Genomic DNA, 15,436 nt, shown 5'->3' with positions numbered 1-15,436 from the left:
CCACCCCACCAGCCTCCAGGTCCAACATACAATTCTCCGTGACTTCCGCCACCTCCAACGGGATCCCATCACTAAGCACATCTTTCCCTCCCCCCCCCCCGCTTTCCGCAGGGATCGCTCCCTACGCGACTCCCTTGTCCATTCGTTCCCCCCCATCCTTCCCCACCGATCTCCCTCCTTGTAAGCGAAACAAGTGCTACACATGCCCTTACACTTCCTCCCTCACCACCATTCAGGGCCCCAGACAGTCCTTCCAGGTGAGGCGACACTTCACCTGTGAGTCGGCTGGGGTGATATACTGCGTCTGGTGCTCTCGATGTGGCCTTCTATATATTGGCGAGACCCGACACTGACTGGGAGATCGTTTCGCTGAACACCTACGCTCTGCCCGTCAGAGAAAGCAGGATCTCCCAGTGGCCACACATTTTAATTCCACATCCCATTCCCATTCTCATATGTCTATGCACGGCCTCCTCTACTGTAAAGATGAAGCCACACTCAGGTTGGAGGAACAACACCTTATATTCCTTCTGGGTAGCCTCCAACCTGATGGCATGAACACTGACTTCTCAAACTTCCGCTAATACCCCACCTCCCCCTCGTACCCCACCTGTTATTTTATTTATATACACACATTCTTTTTCTCTCTCTCCTTTTTCTCCCTCTGTCCCTCTGACTATACCCCTTGCCCATCCTCTGGGCTTTTTCCCCCCTTCCCCCTTTTCTTTCTCCCTGGGCCTCCTGTCCCATGATCCTCTCATTCAACTGTCCAGCTCTTGGCTCCATCCCTCCCCCTCCTGTCTTCTCCTATCATTTCGGATCTCCCCCTCCCCCTCCCACTTCCAAATCTCTTACTAGCTCTTCTTTCAGTTAGTCCTGACGAAGGGTCTCGCCCCAAAACGTCGACTGTCCCTCTTCCTAGAGATGCTGCCTGGCCTGCTGCGTTCACCAGCAACTTTTGTGTGTGTTGCGGGCTATTTAGGAGGAAGGGTTAGATTCATCTTAGAGTAGGTTGTAAGAGCCTATACTGTGCTGTAATGTTCTGTGTTCAAAATAGTTTGTCAAAGGATGTGACTGCAGTGATTGTAGGTGTAAGTAACACTGCAGAAAGTAAAGGGTTAAAATATTAGCCAGTAGCTATCATACAGCCCTTTCGACCTTTTTCAATACACTGGGCACCACTGAAGCCTTTAGAGTTGACTTTGGTTATACACAATTGCCTAGGGTTACATACTTTGCTTTCTGTGCACTACTTACTGGCTGGACAAGTACATTATTCTTCCCATACAGAAGGTGTGTTCTGGAATTCTGATGTAACGACTCCACGTATTCTCTCGCCGAAGCAGCAAATTTATCTTCTGACATGCTTCCACTTGAGTGACGCTTCCTTATCTAGAAAATACAAATTCATCGGCTTGATCAAACAATCTGCATTCACCGCCCTGATTCCTAATACTTCGACCCCGTGGGAATTAGTCTCCCACAAGTGCTCACCTGAAGTATCAGGACAGGTTTCTCAAAAAAACAGGAGAGCCTCAACTAAGCTCAGTCCTTCCCCAATATCCAGTTATTGAGATTAGCTTTATTTATCACATATAGATCGAAAAAAATCGGTGAAAGTGCGTTGTTTGTGTCAACGACCAACACACAGCCCGGATGTGCCAGAGTGGGGGAGGGGCAGCCTCAAATTTTGCCATGCTTCCAGCGTCAACAAACCATGCCTTTTACTAACCTTTCACATGTCTTTGGACTGTGGGAGGAAACCAGAGCACCCAGAGGGAGCCATGCAGTCCCGGGGAGAACTAACTCCTCATAGAGAGTGACAGTAAACCTTACAGCCGGCGCTATGATGGCGTTATGCTGACTGCTCCACTGCCGTGCTGCCCCTCTATGGTTGCATAGATCACAACAACTCTCCCAATCATACAGGCAAGGTGCCGGTCCATGATGCCAGATACTGAATGTGTCAATGTCTTAGTTACACAGCACATTTGCACATTTATAAGAACGATCTTCTAATTCTGCATCAAATTAATACCATATGTGAAAGCTAAGTGACCCGTTCAGTCCATTCTCATAAACCCTCTGCTCCCTGGCTATTTTTTCAACTGTTTCCACGTTCTTGGCTTTAAGCATCTGAACTGGAAACCACAAACTGTCTATAAATTTCAAATGAACCCACAACTCTCCTAAGTAACATTGAACTCTTGTTGACTTAGTATATGACAAAGTACTGCCTGCACCAGGACAATAGCCCTCCCATCCATGTGACTGTCCTAATTTCTCTAAGTGTTGAAATCAAACTCACATCTACCACTTCCACGGGCAGTTCGTTCCACACTCTCATCACCCTCTGAGTGAAGAAGTTCCCCCTCAAGTTCCCCTTAAACATTTCACCTTTCACCCTTAACCCATGACCTCTAGGCTTGCCTTCACCGTCCCATTAAGAATGTTGTTTATCTGTGCAAGAACAAGCTCAAAAATCCTTTCATGCACGTGATTGAGCACAATAATCTAATCAGCATGTAGCAGCACAAAAGATGCAAAAAGGCACTCTATTCCTTGAATAATTTGCAAAGTGGTTTTACTTCCCAAGAGTCTTAGAACACTACAGCACAGAAACAGGCCACTTAGTCTGTCTGCCGAGTCCCATCGATCTGCACCTGGACTATAGCCCTCCATACCCCCACCATCCACGTACCTACCCAAATTGCTCTAAACGTTAAAGTCAAACTTACATCCACCACATCCACTGGCAGCTCATTCCACACTCACCACCCTCTGAGGGAAGAGGTATCCTCTCAAGTTTCCCATCAACATTTCAGCTTTCACCCTTAACCCACAACCTCTCGTTGTAGTCTCAACCAAGTGGAAAAAGCCTGCTTGCATTTATTTCATCTATAATTGCAGGTCATATCTCGGGTAATGATGAGTTTGAGTACAGAGAGGAAATTAAGAACCTGGTGGCATGGTGTGAAGACAATGACCTATCCCTCAACGTCAGCAAGACGAAGGAATTAGTTGTTGACTTCAGAAGTAGCGGACCGCACGACCCCATTTACATTGGTGGTGCGCAAGTGGAACAGGTCAAAAGCTTTAAGTTCCTCGGGATCAATATCACAAATGACCTGACTTGGTCCAACCAAGGAGAGTCCACTGCCGAGAAGGCTCACGAGGGCCTTTACTTCCTGAGAAAGCTAAAGAAATTTGGCCTGTCCCCTAAAACCCTCACGAATTTTTATAGATGCACCGTAGAAAGAATTCTTCTAGGGTGCATCACAACCTGGTATGGAAGTTGTCCTGTCCAAGACTGGTAGAAGCTGCAGAAGATAGTGAACACAGCCCAGCACATCACACAAACCAATCTTCTGTCCTTGGACTCACTTTACACCGCACGCTGTCGGAGCAGTGCTGCCAGGATAATCAAGGACACGACCCACCCAGCCAACAGACTTTTCATCCCTCTTCCTTCCGGGAGAAGACTCAGGAGCTTGAAGACCCATACAGCCAGATTTGGGAACAGCTTCTGTCCAACTGTGATAAGACTGCTGAACGGATCCTGATCCAGATCTGGGCCGTACCCTCCAAATATCCGGACATGCCCCTCTGTTTTTTTTTTTGCACTACCTTACTTTCCCTTTTCTATTTATGATTTATAATTTAAATTTTTACTATTTACTATCAATTTGTACTCCAGGGAGTGCAAAGCACAGAATCAAATATTGCTGTGATGATTGTATGCTCTAGTATCAATTGTTTGGAGACAATAAAGTACCCCTCATAATTTTGTATCCCTGGATAACATTCCCCTCATTCTCCTTCACTCTAGGAACTATAACATTTATTAGATTTATTAAAATACATTAAAAACAGATTTTATACTAAGTTGACTCTTACACCAAGAGCCGGCCGTTTAGACGGGGAATCCTGGTGTCCATGTGCCCCATGAATACGGTGCCTTTGTACCAGTTCATCAGCAGATGGGTCTGTCCAGTAATGGTCAGCAGTTTTAAGTTTTGTATATTCTAGTGCACAAGGCCCAACTGCAACAAAAAAAAACATAAATTATTTCTTTATAAACCAAAGCAGAGCAAAATGGAAATGAAATGATAAACAACGAAAATATTTGATTTAGCCACGGGTGATAAAATTTGCTCGTTCCATTTGCAAAATCACAATCTCTGTCAAATTTTATTCATTCCTGCATTTCCCAGTCCAGCTGGAACTGGATTAAAGATCGATTAGCTTTATTTGTCACATGAGAACATACAGTGAAATGCGGCGTTTGTGCCAACAACCAACACAGTCAGAGGATACCTGGGGAGCATGCGTCCCATGTGTTGGCAGCTTCTAACACCAATATAGCATAATGACACTTACTAACTCTAACCCATACATCTTTTGGAAAGTGGGAGGAAGCCAGAGCACCCAGAGAAAGCCCACGTGGTTATGTGAAGAACATACAAACTCCCTACAGGCAAGGGGCAGGAATTGAACCCCGATCTTCCAATTGCTGGCACTATAATGCGTGATACTAACTGCTATGCTACGCCCTAAGGAGGTCTCGCTCGACACACAAGTTCTGGTCATATTTTCTTCTACAGTACAAGTAACAAATGCGTTGTGAAGTTGTGACATTCTCTGTTGAGATGGCTCAATTATTAAAAGGAAACCCTGATTTAGGCTTTGTGCTGAGAAGCTAATTCACATCATTATCAGTCATACTAATAGGCAGGAGATCCACACAGGTAAGTCACTTTAAATAACGTCATTAGAGAAACTCTAGATTTGCCTCCTGCTGTCATTATACTGACAAATCCAATATGATGCTGAAACTTTAGCTAGATTAAGGATCAAAAAAGAATGCAAATATATTGCAAGTAATAAGGGTTCACTAATTTAAGATTGTAGTCAAAGGGTCATCAATCTTAGCACTCAATGCTAATTAGACTTTGCGTTCAACCCTTGATATGCACTAAATTCTGAAACTCTGTGATATCTACTCAGTAAGTATGCAGAACTTTGTGACATGGTGTCACCCCTAAGCTGATCTTCCTGTCAAAACTACTTTCACGATTCACTTCCACAAGCAGGTTTTCCCTCACCTCTGAAAAAAGTTCAAACTCTCCATCGGTAATGTAATCCATCCGAGAATTATGTGATTACTGGAATTTAAAGTTCGCACTTACCCTAAAATGTTAATTTGAAACAGTGAACCTTCATCTAAGTTACTTATCAATTATCCAGGTTCCAATACACTGGCAAGGCTTGATATGGACACAGGTTATCAGAATGTTAGTTCATCTCAATTCATGGACTCACTCTCATCTTTACTGGTCACTTTCCATGGTTTATTGCTTTTGTTTCACATATTTATACTATGGTTTGTTTCATTATAGTAATGCCAGTCACATTATACTGTCTGACATAAGCATGCACTTTATGCCAACCTGTCAATCTTCACCCACTCAGGGACCTGTGTTAATATTATTTTGTGATAGTATGTGCTGGGTCGTAACTATATGTGCTGTGTGTGACTATATGTCTTGTGTTTTTCACCTTGACCCCAGAACGATGTTTAGTTTACAACTGTTTTTCTGTACTGTTAGAGTCTTAGAAAAGTACAGCACAGAAACAGGACCTTTGGCCCATCTAGTCCATGCCAAACCATCTAAACTGCCTACTCCTATTGATCTGCACGGGGACCATAGCCTTCCATACCCCTACCATCCGTGTACCTATCCAAACTTCTCTTAATGACAATAAACTTGAACTTAACCTTGAATTCCAAATAAGAACATTGAGAATAATTTCCTTGCCTTACTTTTGCCTGAAGATCTATACCACTGCCTCTCCCTACCAAGATATTGTCCATTCTTGTAGGGCTGCACATCATTCATGTGAAACTCTTACTCCATGGGTGAGGAGGAAGCAGCTGGCAAGAACTTTTAGACTGTACACAGATTCCTTGATTTTATTGTAACAAATAAAAGAAAGTAGGCTACTTCCTCTATGAGGAATTAAAAGATGAATTTAGAACCTTACCAAGCAGAGACGCTAGTATGGGTCCACAGACGGGATCTGCTATTAGAGCTTGCTTCTCGTAATATTTACTAGAAGACACAAAACAACACAACTATATTTAGAACATAGAACATTACAGCACAGTACAGCCCTTTAGATCATAATATTGTGTTGGCCTTTAAACCTACTCTAAAATCAATCTAATCTTTTCTCCTATATAGCACTCCATTTTTCTTTCATCCCATGTACCTACCTAAGAAACTCTGAAATCTCTAAAATGTATCCACTTCTACCCCCACCAACATTCTCCCCCCTCCCCATACTTTCTTCCAATCACCTTCAAATCATGCCTCTCAAAGTCCAACCCGACGTCCCCATCACGAGAGGTGGGAACAGCCAAAGCTGGCCAACAGGGCTCTGGTGGAACAGGCCAGTCCCCTGTACAGTGGATGCAATGGATTATAGAAACATTGATGAACTCCAACCTTATCATTGACTTCAGAGGACGATGGAGACGGGAGGTCATCAATGGCCCTATGCTCCACTTGAGGGCTAAGGGGTCAAACCAAAACCTTCATACTATACCCCCTTGTACTGGCCATTTCTGCCCTGGGTAGAAAGTATCTGGCTATCCATTCAAGTTATGCCTCTTCTCAACTTGTACACCTCTATCATGTCATCTCTCAGACTCCTTATACTTCCCTGAAGATACCAAGACCAATATCACTGCCCCTCCCTCCCCTACCAAGATATTGTCTATTTAAGATAGCGACAAGTGGTTGCCTCTTTGAACCCATCTGCGAAAAACAGCTTAATTCCTCTCTTTAATGGCATTTTTGTTTTCCTTTTCAAGGTGGGTGGGGTCTCTCGAGGTCCTGATCTGCAACGGCACTCAAACCGCTTTATTTTTTTGTTCCGTCCATGGAGCTTGTCGGCCGACCGTTTTCCAACATTCTCCAGGCGCGGCTTGGGAGATGGTGTCTCCGGGGTGCTGCCCTGAGGACGACCGAGGTGTCATGGGAGATGGAACATCAGGATTTCGCTGCAGCGGATGTGGGGAAAAGCGACGTGGCAGACTATAATATCATTAACAGCAACGGTCAGGCTCCCCTTTGACTGTAAAAGTGGGTGGTGTGTGTGTGTGTGTGTGTGTGTGTGTGTGTGAGTGAGAGAGAGAGAGAGAGAGAGAGAGAGACAGAGACATATCAAACTCTCTGGTGAACAACAGTTTTTGTTGACCGCAGGTCATGGTCTCTCTTTGGGCGCTTGGTGGCTGACGGGTGCTGAAGCTTTTTGCTGAAACAGGCTGGGGAGGAGTGGGGAGGGTCTTGCATTGATGCTTGCTGCTGCTTGCGCGAGGGAGGGGGAGAGGGGAGCTTAGGAGTTCTAACATTTTTCTGTCGTTTATTCTTGTGGGGTTCTTCAATTTTTCATGGATGTCTGCAAAGACAAGTATTTCAGGTTGTATACTGTAAACATTCTCTGATAATAAATGGAACCATATGAACCTTCACATCATAGAGAAAATCCCTAGCTTGCTCAATCTATCCTCATATAAGACATGTTCTCTTATCCAGGCAGCATCCTGGCAATTCTCCTCCGAACCCTCTCTAAAGCTTCCTCATTCTTCCTATAATGAGGCAACCAGAAATGAGCACAATATTCTAAGAGTGGTCTAATCAGGGTTTTATAGAGCAACATCGCCTCATGTAGATATGAAGTTTGTCAGCAGGATCATTTCCAAGAGATAAAGTCTTGGTTATGGTACGAGAGGTAGATCTAGAGCATGTGGCAGTTGCCTCATGAGAGCACCAGTGGTACGTGGGCAAACAAGGTTGTGGATATAGGTTATGGCTCATTACCGGGTCCGTCCAGAGGACGGAAGTGAAGTTGATTAAACAAAGGGTGGTGGCAAATAGTTCAGGGAAAGACAGGCAGGAACAGAACTTTGAGATGGGGATGAGTGGTGACCGGCACTGGACAGAGCCAGGCCCCTCTTGTCTCCACTTTCAGGCAAGCCCGATTGTGTGACAATCTCCAGAGCATCACCTGGAAGCAAGTATGCCTCCTGCACAGGGTTGTCTCAAATGTTTTATTTCCAATGAAGGGGCCCAAATCATGCGCCAATGCGTCGTGCAGATTGGCAATGGGCCCAGCTCCCGTTTCAGGCACGGACAGAGTGGCTTAACCAATGCAGCATGTTGTGTATTTACAGCGTGGGTCATGGGCATTTGTCTTGCTGTGTGGATGCCAATGAACCTGTGCTGATCCAGGGTAATCCTAAACCAACTTGTCGAACTACACAGCCATTATTCAGTTGGATCCAGAAGGGGATAGAGACAATTCCACCCGGAATTCGCATTTTTGCATTATAAACCTTAAACACGGTGTGTGGGCTCTGAGAGAGTAGACTTGAGAAAGGGAGAGGGATTTTTAAAAAATGTCAATGTTGATCATCTTGCTTGTCTTGTAACAGCACCACTGTTAGACAACTGTTTGGAGGTGGTTTAAATTGGATTAAATTGAAGTCTTAATTAATGATCATGACAACAACCAGTGCATCCCCAACACATCACTGGCACCAGCCTATCTGCCATCAAGGACCAAGTATATACAGAAAGGAGCCAGAACATCAATTTTATTTTTATTTTATTTAGAGATGCAGCTCGGGAACTGGCCCTTCCGACCCAGTGAGCCCGTGCCACCCAATTACACTCATTAACCCTCTAACCCGCCTGTACATCTTGGAATGTGGGAGGAAACTGGAGCATCTGGAGGAAACTCGCACGGTCACGGGGAGAACATACAACTCCGTACAGACGGCAGTGGGAATTGAATCTCGGTCGCTGGCACTGTAATAGTGTTATGCTAATGCTACACTAGCGTGCCACCCACGAAGGGTCCCATCCGCCCTGCTCATGGACAATTGTCCCACTCCCATCAGGGAGGAGGCTATGTAGCATCCACTCCAGGCCCACCGGACTCAAAAACAGTTACTTCCCCCGAGCAGTAAGCTGATCAACACCTCCACCCACTAACCCACCCCTCCACACCACCCACATGATTACCTTATCATTTCCTGTCATTCACCTTATATACAGACACCCCTGTGCCTAGCGTCACTTTATGGATGTACAATCTATCTATGCATATAAGCTGACTTATGTTTTAATATTTATTATGTCTTTTTAAAATTATTATTTTGTTATTTTGTGTGACGCAATGGACCCGGCATTACAATTATTTTGTTATCCTTTACATTTGTATACAGCAATTGACTTTGAACAATCTTGAAGCTTGAGTAAGGTATTAGAGGTTTCTATCTCCTCTGATGGGTCCATGTACATTATGCTTTCATTCTGTTTAAAACATCCAATTTAAAATAAGATTGCGTCTCCCCAGTTAGATGCAAAAGTTTCAAACTCTTAGTTGTAAGCCAGCTTTGACACTACATGACTCTAGGATCTATATAACAATTTAATATACTGGAACAGGAGGACCGCACCTGCACGTGAAGAGCAGCCTGAAATGAACACCAATTGATCGATGTAAAAGCCCTTATCTCACGACTGCTTGTGCAGTTGGTCAATAGATGTTGAAGCTTAGATGACCTTCAGTCAGGTAAAAAGGTGGCAAAATTGAGATACAAAATGGATATTGTTTAAGGGGCCAACTATCTTGCCCCAGGTCCACTTGCATGAATGACATTTAAAAGAGTTTCTAAAGGAAGCTCATATTATAGATGCTTTGATGGATATTTATTTGGTTAGAGATGAGGCTTGGTAACAGACCTTTCCAACCCAATGAACCCACACTGCCCAGTGACACCCATGTAATTAATCAACCCACTAACCCGTTCGTCATTGGACTGTGGGAGGAAACCAGAGCACCCGGAGGAAACTCATGCTGTTATGGGGAGAATGTGCAAACTCCTTACAGACAGTGGTGGGAATTGAACCAGAGTCACTGGCGCAGTAATAGCATTGTTCTAACCACTATGCTACCGTGTCACCCTTAATATCTTCATATTGGAATCCTACCTGGAGTTATCAACAATGTACTGAACGATTTTATCCAGAACCTTCTCAAATAAGGCTGTGCGCACCCAGATATGCTTGATGGCTTGAGGTGTCAAGGTTGGAGTCTTGGATATCGATCCCTGCCTCTTCAGAGATTCTTGTCCATTGGAGGCATTTTTCCTGCCATATATACACAAACGCATGAGAGTTTAAAGCTAAAAAGGAAATCAGTATCCTGGTTAGAACACGTTATAATTTATTCATTTACTTGTGAAAAACAGTTACAACATTATCCTGTTTATGCAGGAGGTCCCGAGGTAGAGAAATATCAAAATGTCTAATGTCACATTGGCCTCGAGACTCTAATGGGATTTCAGGGTTGCAACACTTGTTTAATGGCTGAGCTGAATCTGAAGGGTCTGGAGTAATTTATATGTCTGGATATCATACCACAAAAAGGATTTATTGGTCTTGGAAGGGGCAAAATGCAGACTCCAGAATAGAGTTGAGCTCCAAAGATTGGATCATATGACTGATCACATAAAACTAGGTTCATAATTTCCTAATATAGATTTATAATCTCTTGACATACAAGGCAATTGGGAATTGAATTGTGGGCAGCATGTAGATAGACTTTGGGCAAAGAGAGGGTCAGATTCAGTGAACTGGAGTCCTAGTGATGCAGTGTGGTCATGGTGGCACAGTGGGGGTATGAGCTGGATTGAGGCCCAGGCCCGAGAACGAGGAACGAGCTGGACACGGGTCTGGATCAAAGCAGCTGGGCCTGGGCTGAGAGCAAGAAGTGAGCCGATGACTGGCCATTGCTGGAGCGTACGTGGGGCTGGATCGAAGCAGAAGGGCCTAGGACCAAGAGTGAGGAACGAACCGATGTTTGGTCATTGCTGGAGTGTACATGGGAATGGATTGAAGCGGCAGGGTCCAGGCTAAGAGCAGGAAGTTAACCGATGTTCGGCCATTACTGGAGCACACATGGGACTGGATCGAAGGGGCAGAGCCTAGGATCAAGAGCGAGGAACAAGCCGACATTCGGCAGATTTAAACACCCGGCCAGATTGAAAAGATCAGGGTACCGGTGCCAGGCCTGAGGGATGGGCCGCTGTTCAGCTTACTGCTCCAAGAGGTTTACTCTCGCCCCTGTGCTGAGCTGACTCTGTGGCTGTGGCCTGCAACCAACAGGCTCCCGGACTGGCTTTGTGGCTGAGGACTCACTTCCATGGATTCTGTGGTTCATGCTCCGAATGTCACTTGTTTCCTTTTTATTGTTTGGGCGATTTTTTTTCTTTTTTTTCTCACATTGGGTGTTTGACGGTCTTAACTGTGTGGGTTTTTTTTAAATGGGTCCTATTTGTTTTGTGGCTGCCTGTAAGACGACGAATCTCAAGATTGTACAGTATATAGTATACGTACTTTGATGATAAATGCACTTTGAACTTTGAAATTCGGCAGAGTTTTTCCTGTGGTGGGGAGGTAATGGTAGACACTTGAGTTACTGTCTCAAACACAGGAAGCCTTGTGTGCTAAAGGGTTTAATTACCCATCTTGTGTTTAATTACAGCAGAAATTAAGAATGAGAAAGAATACCATGAGAAAGATCTATTACACAAAGCTGAGAAATTAAAGATTCAAATAATACAGTTGATTAAACACAAGAGATGCTGTAGATTGAATTGAATTGAATTGACTTTATTTCTTATATCCTTCATGCACGAGGAGTAAAAATCTTTATATTATGTCTCCATCTGAATGTGCAATGTGCAGATTATAGTAATTTGTAATAAATAGCATGTTCAGTAAGATATACAACAGAACAGCCAATATAGCTTAGAAATACAATTGTGTCAGCATGAATTAATCGGTCTGATGGCCTGGTGGAAAAAGCTGTCCTGGAGCCTGTCGGTCATAGTCATAGTCATACTTCATTGATCCCGAGGGAAATTTGGTTTCGTTACAGTTGCACCAACCAGGAACAGAGTATAAATATAGCAATATAAAACCATAAATAATTAAATAGTAATATGTAAATTATGCCAGGAAATAAGTCCAGGACCAGCCTATTAGCTCAAGATGTCTGACCCTCCAAGGGAGGAGTTGTAAAGTTTGATGGCCACAGGCAGGAATGACTTCCTATGACACTCAGTGTTGCATCTCGGTGGAATGAGTCTCTGGCTGAATGTGCTCCTGTGCCCAACCAGTACATTATGTAGCGGATGGGAGACGTTGTCCAAGATGGCATGCAACTTGGACAGCATCCTCTTTTCAGATACCACCATTAGAGAGTCCAGGTCTTGGCTTTAATGTTGTGGTATCGTTTCCCAGATGGCAGGAGATGGACAAGTTTGTGGTTGGGGTGACTTGGGTCCCCAATGATCCTTTGGGCCCTTTTCAGCATCCTTTGATGCTGGAAATCCAGAGTAACACACACAAAATGCTGGAGGAACTCAGCAGGTCAGGCAACAGATATGAAAATGAACAAACAGTCGAGATTCTTCATCAGGACTGGAAAGGAAGTGGGGAGACTCCAGAATAAGAAGATTGTTGGTGGGGGGGGGGGGAACGGAGGTGATAGATGAAACCAGGTGGATGGGGGAAGATGGATGAAGTAGGAAGCTGGGAGGTGATAGGTGGAAGAGGTAAAGGGCCGAAGAAGAAGGAATCTGATAGGAGAGGAGAGTGGACCATGGGAGAAAGGGAAGGAGGAAGGGACCCAAGGGGAATGAATAGGCAGGCGAGAAGAAGTGAAAGATCAGAGTGGGAAATAGAGGTGGGGGGGGGGGTTGAAATTTGTTCACTGGAAGGAGAAATCAATATTCATAACCATCAGGTTGGAAGGCACCCAGACGGAATATAAGGTATTCCTCCTCCACCCTGATCTTGGCATAAGAGGGGCCCATGGACTGACATGTTGCAATGGGAATGGGGATGGGTATTTATCTTTATTAATCAGAGACCAGCACTGACAGCTCTTTGTGTTCCTGTCTCCAACCTTCACCTTCCTCACTCTTCCCCCACCTTGCCCCTCAATTTCTTTTCTTCTCTCTCCTTGTCTGCCTTCACCCCTCACTCACGAGCCTCTGTCTCCCAGTGCCACCTGGGGCAACTTCATACCCTTCAGTCCACCAACCACCTCGGTCTCGTTTCACTCCTTCTCCTCTTTATACTGGCCGTCTCACCTCTCCTACCTCTGCTCTGATGCAGAGTTTCAACCTGAAAAGTCAGCAATTCCCTTCCTCCTTCAGATACTGAGCTCTTCCAGCAGATTGTTTGTGGTACGTTCTCCGGTGACCGTGTGGTTTCCCTCCAGGTGCTCCAGTTTCCTCCCATATTCCAAAGACATGCGGGCTAGTAAGTTATAAGCATGCAATGTTGGTGCTGGAAGCATGGTAACACTTGCAAGCTGACCCCAGTACCTCCTCGGACTGCGTTGGCCCTCGACGCAAACTACACATTAATTGTATGTTTCGACGTTCATGCGACAGATGAAGCCAATCGAAGAGTCCCACTTACTTATTATCCACCAGATGCTGTAGTTCCTGAACCTTGGCACACAGCTCCCCAGCGACAGGGTAGGTTTTCCCAACTTTTGTGAAGAGTGCCGCCACTTTGTCGCTCCGCAGGAAGCCAGCAGCACGACGCTTCAGCATGTACAGCAGGCAGGCCTCGACAACAGCTGGAAAGAGACGAGAGAGAGCTTGTTAGGCTTCTGCAATTGTTCCAATCCTGTCATGTTAAGGAGTCCACTTCCTCAGGAAATTGGAAGGTGTAGCACACACAAAATGGTGGAGGAACTCAACAGGTCAGGCAGCAGCTATGGAGGGGAATAAATAGTCAGTACTTTGGGCTCAGATCCTAGGTGAGGGGGAAGGTAGCTGGGTGGGGGAGGGTGGATGAAGGAGCAGGGATGTGATAAGTGGAAAGGGTAAAGGGCTGAAGAATGAAGGAATCTGACAGCAGAAGAGAAGGGAAAAGAGGAGGAGAAGAGAAAAGGTAAGAGAGGATGGTGAACACAGAAAAACAGGCACTCCCCCCTCACTTGCTTTCACTTAAAACTTGCCAGCTTATGCTCCTCCCCCTCCTCCCACCTTACTATTTGAACTTCTTCCCCTTTCCTTTCCAGTCCTGATGAAGGGTCTTGGCCTGAAACATCGACTGTTCATTCCTCTCCGTAGGCGCTGCCTGACCTGCTCAGTTCCTCTGGCATTCTGTTACTCTGGATTTCCAACATCTGCAGAATCTCTTGTGTTTATTAATTGGAAGGTGTGCTTCGTTTGTTTGTGACCCATTTGCTCGCTATCTACACGCTACACACACAAAATGTACATGTCTGCGTTTCAGAAACACACAAGCAATATGAAGCATTGGAATGTTTTCTCAAATCAAGGTTCCAAGGTGATTCACAACTCGTTCATGACTCCTCCTTTGCCAAGTATTTTCCATAAACTGGAGTCATGCAGCACCCAAAAACAAATTCTACGATTTTCCACATTTGCCTTACAATTTAAACTCAATACTGAAATATAACATAAACAGTGTTGAAAGAATATATCCACTTCCAGACGTACCTGACTGATAATAAGAAAGTTCTGTCAGAGTTTACATTTCAGTGAAAGGAAAATGGTTTTTGATCCTTCTTCCAAATCATCATGACTTGAAAAATAAGATTTGCATTTACATACCAGGTCTTGCACATCATCCCTGAATAACTTACAGCAAATTAAGAACTTTTGAAATAAACTCCTTGAACTGCCAGCATAGATTTTTAGGCTCTGCGTTTGGATGAAACCTTGCAGGCATGAGAATGCTACTGACAGAAAGCAGAGAGTCCAGAATAATTGGATTAAAATGCATTAAAGTTGTTCTAAGGAGTGAAATGATTGCATCTCTTCAGTTCTGTCTTTATAGTGATTACTGGACGAAACAGCAATGCATGTGAAAAACAGCAAATCATATCTCCTAATTTTTGTGTTAGATACTTCAGTCCCATGCTCAATTTTCTAAATATTAAGCATGCACTGCCTATAGTTCAGCAGTGGATTAGAAATGGACACATTACTGAATTAGGTTATTAAGAATGTTCATTTTGCTGTATGTTACTGTTTTATCAGCATAGTTATATTGCAACAAATGCACTTTGAAAGTACTTAGCAGGAATAAAGTATTTTGAAATTCATTGAGTTCAAGAAAAGTCTTATATAATGCAAAGTCTCTTAGCTCTAGACTATTCTCCTTAAAATTCATTAACTTATTTTAAATTGTTGCTGCAGAGTACAATAAATATATTTTGTAGACATCATCAGGATCTTTTTTATTCTCAGAATCAGATTTAATATCTAAAAATATTCCAATATTTTAAAGTTATTTAGAATATTAATTAA

General features: G+C 44.1%; 1 protein-coding gene across 2 annotated transcripts in view; it reads right to left on the bottom strand.

Moving 5' to 3' along the window:
- The window catches only part of LOC134336683 (small G protein signaling modulator 2-like), a 292,004-nt gene that overhangs the window by 78,313 nt on the left and 198,255 nt on the right, over window positions 1-15,436 (bottom strand). For both annotated transcript variants that reach the window (XM_063031039.1, XM_063031041.1), the window contains exons 3-7: window positions 13,569-13,731; window positions 10,065-10,223; window positions 6,046-6,113; window positions 3,898-4,043; window positions 1,258-1,392 (exon numbers count right to left, since the gene is read on the bottom strand). In XM_063031039.1, coding sequence (XP_062887109.1) covers window positions 1,258-1,392; window positions 3,898-4,043; window positions 6,046-6,113; window positions 10,065-10,223; window positions 13,569-13,731 — 671 coding nt within the window. The remainder of the gene's footprint in view (window positions 1-1,257; window positions 1,393-3,897; window positions 4,044-6,045; window positions 6,114-10,064; window positions 10,224-13,568; window positions 13,732-15,436) is intronic.

Source organism: Mobula hypostoma, chromosome 23 (genome assembly GCF_963921235.1).
Source record: "Mobula hypostoma chromosome 23, sMobHyp1.1, whole genome shotgun sequence".
Classification (NCBI taxonomy): domain Eukaryota; kingdom Metazoa; phylum Chordata; class Chondrichthyes; order Myliobatiformes; family Myliobatidae; genus Mobula; species Mobula hypostoma.
The sequence above is the reverse complement of the archived record's forward strand: the minus strand, read 5'-3'. Positions and strand labels throughout refer to the sequence as shown.